The 6,424-nt window shown below is 43.0% G+C and overlaps 1 protein-coding gene across 1 annotated transcript; it reads right to left on the bottom strand.

Moving 5' to 3' along the window:
• Nucleotides 1-3,979: 3,979 nt before the first annotated feature.
• LOC140708276 (vomeronasal type-2 receptor 26-like) lies at nt 3,980-5,300 on the bottom strand. The gene is made up of 2 exons (XM_073003664.2): nt 5,297-5,300; nt 3,980-5,085 (listed from the first exon to the last, which is right to left on the bottom strand). Exons 1-2 carry the CDS (start codon nt 5,298-5,300, stop codon nt 4,175-4,177), a joined length of 915 nt encoding a protein of 304 aa, XP_072859765.1. The 3' UTR covers nt 3,980-4,174.
• Nucleotides 5,301-6,424: the final 1,124 nt, after the last annotated feature.

Below are 6,424 nucleotides of genomic sequence, written 5' to 3' on the forward strand. Positions count from 1 at the left end.
TTCATCCTGATTGGCTTGTGGATGGGGGGATTTTTCGCCTATCCCACACTGGAACGGGGGTGGTTTTAAGGCAATAACGGTGGGTTTATTCTCCTACACCTCTGGTCACACTGGCGGGTAGTGCGGGAATAACTGGTCGTCACGGTGTTTCCCTTTGGTAAGATTCTTTAAGTTAACAGTGCGTCGGTGCTGACAGTTCCTGCGGATCGTGCGATTACAGGGCTGAAGGCAACTGAGGCGCTGAAACACTTTCGGACCAAAAGTCATTAAATGAGATGGCTGGAGGTCCGGGGTGTTTTATTAAGCCTTTCAGGTTCCTCCGGTCGGTAGACAGCTGGAACCTGGGGACTGGGACTCGCCCATTGGCACATAAGGAATTATTTGGTGTTATTTACCCGCACTACCGCAGGCCCCCTCAATTTGGATTTGGTGTTAATTGGTTTAAGGAATTTGGATTTGGCTAATAAAGTGTGGCCCATGTTTAATACCAAAAATGTTCGTTGTCTGCGTCTTCATTTCGGGGCTTGGGGGAGCAAGAATACAGATTTAGAAGTCTATATTTGTAGTCCTCCGCCTGTAATGAAAAGCTTTGGGGTTTCATTTTTTTTCTTAAAAAAATTGAGACGGACTTCTAGATATGTATTTCTTTTTTAGGTTTTAATATTTTTGAGATTTCATATTTTTTATTTCAGATTTTCCCATTTTCTATAAACACATTCTCTCTATTTAGTTCTACTGTATACCTCTGAGATCATCCATGCTGTGTGGTTGACATTTTTTGCCATTGGTATGTTCTTACTTAAAAAATGGACTAGGATTAATTTAAGGACTAATCTAGGAAAACAGGTTCTAATTCCACAGGATCTGATGCTTTTCATGTGACAGAGACCTGGATTTGAATACTATTGTCTGTTTAATTTCTTGTCCTTCATTCATTATCCCCTCACCTCAAATAAGACACAAGACAAATATTATGGAATAAACATGGGCCACACTTTATTGAATATTCGTATTTATCTTCAATGGAAAAAGGCTGGGGGTCCTGCTGTAGTGCGGAATCAGGTTCTGCAAATGGGTCTCAACAGATCCCTAACCTAACTATGGGCAAGTCCCGAGCCCCAAGATCCCGCAGTGATGAAGACAGTGAGACCCCAGCCAGCCCAAATTTGTCCACCCCACAGACCTCAAGTCCCATTCTTCTTGTTGACTGTTGGTCCGGGAGCGGCCCCAGCAGATCTTCTCCCCCATTGTAATGGCACGATTTGCAGCGCTGGGAGATCAGATGAGCTATTAATTTTATTTATTTATTACATTTCTATCCCGCCCATCTAGTCATTTCGACTACTCTGGGCAGCATACATCAAACACAACAAAACAATTAAAATAATATCAGCATCCAAAAATAAAATAAATAATCGGTCAAGATGGAAAACAAAAATAAATCAAATAATGGCCAGAGGGAAGGCCTGCCTAAACAGCCATGTTTTTAATTGGCTTTTAAAACATTGGCTATACATTAGCTGTGGTTGTGAGGGGACTCACTGAAACCTCTTTTATCTGTACTACCCACCTGTGTGACCACATTTGACCACCTCTCACTATGCCAGCGCCCCTTAGCCAGTGTGGGATAGGCGAAAAATCCCCGATTCCAAAGGCCAATCAGGATGCAGATCAAAATTTCCTATTCAGCCCCAAACCGGCAACCAGTAAAACTCACACTAGCATTCAGGGTGGGGGGTGGGTGGGCTGATGAAAAGAAAGAGGCTGAAGGTTGTCAGAGTATAGAAATTTTATAAGCCTGAACCTGTATATGTGTTTCATTAACGAGCTGCCATTGTGCACAGATGTGAGAGTGCTGAATCACTCTGGACATGATGTAATGACTTGAAACCAGGAGAAGACCAGGTGCAAAGCATGAAGTCATCTGTTTTCTGATTGGACAAAATATGCCATGTAAATGTATATAAGTGGATTGTGTGTTTGCTTCTTTCTCTTCCTCCACTATCACTTGCTGCCACGCATGCTGTCCGTTTGTATAAAGAGTTCCTGCTGTGCTGTTAAGATACCTGCCTGTATATAACTGTAAATACGTGTAAATACAACTGTCTTGCAGCACAAGAAGAACTGGTAAAGTGTCTTTAATAACTCTGCGTATTCTACTGTCACCAAAACCCTAACAAAGGTAAGACGAAGGTAAAGGTAAAGGTTCCCCTTTACAATTTTTGTCCAGTCCTGTTCGACTCTAGGGGGCGGTGCTCATCCCCATTTCCTAGCCACAGAACCAACGTTTTGTCCAAAGACAATCTTCCGTGGTCACATGGCCAGTGCGACTTAGACATGGAACACTGTTACCTTCCCATTGAGGTGGTCCCTGTTTATCTACTTGCATTTGCATGCTTTCGAACCGCTAGGTTGGCGGGAACTGGGGCAAAGCAATGGGTGCTCACTCCGTCGCGTGGATTCGATCCTACGACTGCTTGGTCTTCTGACCCTGCAGCACAGACTTCTGCGATTTAGCCCACAGCGCCACCACGTCCCTGAAGGTAAGAGGAACCTTGCCTTAAATACTCCCTCTTCCCCAATCCTCTCAGTTTACTCTGCAAGAGCTTCTTGTCTCACGCAATCCCAGGAATGGGATAATGGTGGCCCACACTGCCAAAGAGCTCATCAGCAGACCGGGCCGTGTCTTGGGCTTACAGGTATTATGTCCAGAACAAAGAAAGAAAAGCAGTCAGTAATGACCAGCCTATTGTCTTACACCAGCTTCCTTAACAGAATTATCTGTTTGAGAATGATTTCTCTTTAAGTACAGGTGGCTAGATGTAACCAGCTCTGAGCACTGAACTGATTGCACAATACAGTGGTGCCCCGCATAGTGACAACAATCCATTCCAAAAAAATCGTCGCTATACGGATTCGTCACTATGCAGAACAAAGAAGCCCATAGGAATGCATTAAAACACGTTTAATGTGTTCCAATGGGCAAAAAACTCACCGTTCTGCAGAAATCCTCCATGCGGCTGCCATTTTCGCTGCCCGGTAAGAGAAGAAAGGGCGCGAAAACACTGCAGGCGGCCATTTTATTTACCTGGTGGCAATTTTGGAACCGCCGATCAGCTGTTCTTAAAACATAGCTATGCGAAACGCTTAACGATCATCGCAAGGCGATGTTTTGGATCTAAAACATCGCAATGTGATCACAAAAACAATCGCAAAAAACACATCGCTATGCGGATTTGTCGTTAAACGAAGCATTTGTTATGTGGGGCACCACTGTATATGTAGCATAACTGATTATTGAAGCGGAAAATAGGATAGTTTTGTCAAAGTTAATTGCAGTCTGATTCCAAAGAATTATTAATTTTTTTACAGATTTTTTAGCCGTGCCATTACCAGTGGTCTTTGAATGGTATACAACAATATTAAAACTTTAAAAACTTTTAAACCATTAAAAATAGTCAATATGAAATTATACTCCAGGATTAACGTCACTATCCGGAAACATCACTATCCGAAATGAAAAACCCCATAGGAATGCACTAAACTCCGTTTAATGCGTTCCTATGGGGGAAAAACTCACCGGTAAGCGAAGATTCCCCATCCGGCCACCATTTTCTCCGCCTCAGTAAGCGAGGGCATGGCGCAAAAATGCTGCAGGCAGCCATTTTGTTGATGGGGTGGCCATTTTGGAACCGCCAATCAGCTGTTCTAAAAACATTGCAATACGATAATCGGTAAGCGAAACGTTTACCAATCATTGCAATGCGATGTTTAGCCTATCTAATCGTAAAAATGATCGCAAAATCCGTATTGCTATGCGGATTTGTCGTTAAACGGTGCGCTCGTTAAGCGAGGCACCACTGTATTAAAATTATCAGCATATCTTGGCATTTGCTTATGCCATCCGCAAGATCAACCTGAATGCTCAATTGTCACTCAACATACAAGCAACATGCTGTCTAATAAAATGAAAGAAAAATACTGCACCCACTTGGAATTTATTTGTGCAGGTATGTTCTCATAAACGCAACAAAGATTTTTTCTGCCTAAAGTAACATTAACAAAGTAGAAAACCAGAACAGTTTTCAAGACGTCTAAGATATCTATAATTTCTTTCTTTTGTATGTGTAGACTTTTCCCAGAGGAAGTCACTTATGATGATGTGATTTTCTTTTCACCTGCATCTCACCTTATTCCTTACTATTTGCTCCTTGGTGTTCAGATCAGCCCTGAGAAGAAGAATGTAACATTTGGGAAGAAAGATAAAACCGAGCAACCCACCACTGGAAACTAAGATGGAGAAGACCTCCACAGCTACCATATATTTCCCTTTAGTACTCAGATAGGATGGGAGGAAAGACACCCAAACACTACAAAACATCAGCATGCTGAAAGTGATTAATTTGGCTTCATTAAAAGTATCAGGCAGCTTCCGGGCAAAAAAGGCTACCAAGAAACTGAGGATGGCCAATAACCCCATGTAGCCCAGGACAAGATAGAACATGAGATCTGAACCTTCATTGCATTGAACTGTGATTGTGTCAGTCTCAGAATGCATGTCAAACTCTGGGAAGGGGGGAGAGATAATCAACCAGACCGCACAGATACCAGCCTGAATAAGAGAAGACACCATGATGACTGACCCTGCCAGTCGCTTCCCAACCCATCTTCTCATCCCATGTCCAGGCTTTGTGGCCATGAAGGCTACTATCACAGTGAGGGTTTTGGCTAAGACACAAGCAACAGATAGACAGAAGACGATACCAAACACCATTTGTCTCAGAAGGCAGGTGAGAGTTCCAGGCTGTCCAATGAAGAAGAAGGAACAGAGGAAGCAGAGGAGGAGAGAGGAAAGGAGGGCACAGGTGATGCTCCAGTTGTTGGCTTTGACCATGGGAGTGTGACGGTAATGAATGAAAGTCCCCATCACCACTACGGTGGTGAAAGAAAGGAAGAGGGCCAAGCTATTCAATACTGAGCCCAAGGGTTCCTCATAAGACAGGTAGCTTAGGGCTTTGGGAATACACCTGTCTTGATTCTTGTTTGGATACTGGTCCTCAGGGCACTTCTTACATTGTTCTGCATCTGAAAGAAAGCAACATCATCTCAGCTTTGGAATCACCCAACCTTAATTTATTAGAAAAAATACTTCTGTAATTGAGTCCTGCATTTTTTTCTCAAAGTTGATAATCTCTTATGACAACCTGAACTTTAAAAAATAAGCCAGAAATGCCACTATAGATGCAATTCAATTTCTTGTATTTCTACATAGGTGCTTCTGGATTCCTTCACTTACCCATCTGGATTGAAATCCTCCCATTGGGGCACGCAACACAATCATAGCAGCACACCTGCTTCCCCAGTTGGACAGACATGCTCTCTCCAGGGTGGCAGCTCTCCACACAGGTGGACCTGGGCAGACTCTAATGACAATTAGCAGGAAAAGTATTGAGAATTAACTTTCTTTTAAAATACAATACAAGGGTTGTATTTTTTGCCAGAATCCTAATGGGTTTCCATCAAGTTTGCTGTGCTTCTTTGGAGACATGGTGCAAGCAGTCCCAAAACACACTCCTGCCTGAGTCCATCTCCTATTCTTATCTAGTGTAGGCAAATTGCATCAGTTACTGAATGGTGGATCCATGCATTTTTATAACCAATTGACTCAATGGAAGATTTAAGGATCCTCCCAGTCTCTACAAGCTTCCTAATGCAGGGGTGAGCAATTGATTTCTATAGAGGGCCACATGAAATATCTGAACTGTGTTTGGGGGCTGAACCAACTTACTTAAAAATAAAATTAAACAGTGATGTTATGATATTTTTTATTTTAAACTTGTTAATCTTCACAAATACTAAAGAGGTTTTTTGCAGTATATTAAAGATAAGCAACTAACCAACTTTAGACAAAAAGCTATAAATGGTTTTGATGATTAACTTGTTCAGTGAGAGAAAATCAGTCTCTCTGGCGCTTGAACAAGTGCTTGAACACCGGACTGGAGTGACGACTGGCGGGCCGGACAGGAGCGGCTCGCGGGCCGCATGTGGCCCTTGGGCCGCACTTTGCCCAAGTCTGATCTAATGCCAAGTAGGTTGTCTTGGTTCTAAACAAGTGCCTGATATCTATAATGTGCTTGATGAGGGCAAACGAACTAACATTTGATCCAGACAAGACCGAAGTGGTCCTGGTCCGTTGGAAGGCAGAGGACAGAACAGAGATTCGACCTTTGCCAAATTGGGTTCTGCTCCCTCTGAAAGCACAGGTTCGCAGATTGAGTGGACTTCTGGATTCATCCCTCAGCATCGATGCCCAGATTTGGCCAGGAGTGCTTTGCACAGTTAAATTTGGGGTGACAGCTGTGCTCATCCCTCAAGATGTCTGATTTGACTACAGTGAAGTATGCCTTAGTTACATCCCGCTTCC

Source organism: Pogona vitticeps, chromosome 6 (genome assembly GCF_051106095.1).
Source record: "Pogona vitticeps strain Pit_001003342236 chromosome 6, PviZW2.1, whole genome shotgun sequence".
NCBI lineage: Eukaryota > Metazoa > Chordata > Lepidosauria > Squamata > Agamidae > Pogona > Pogona vitticeps.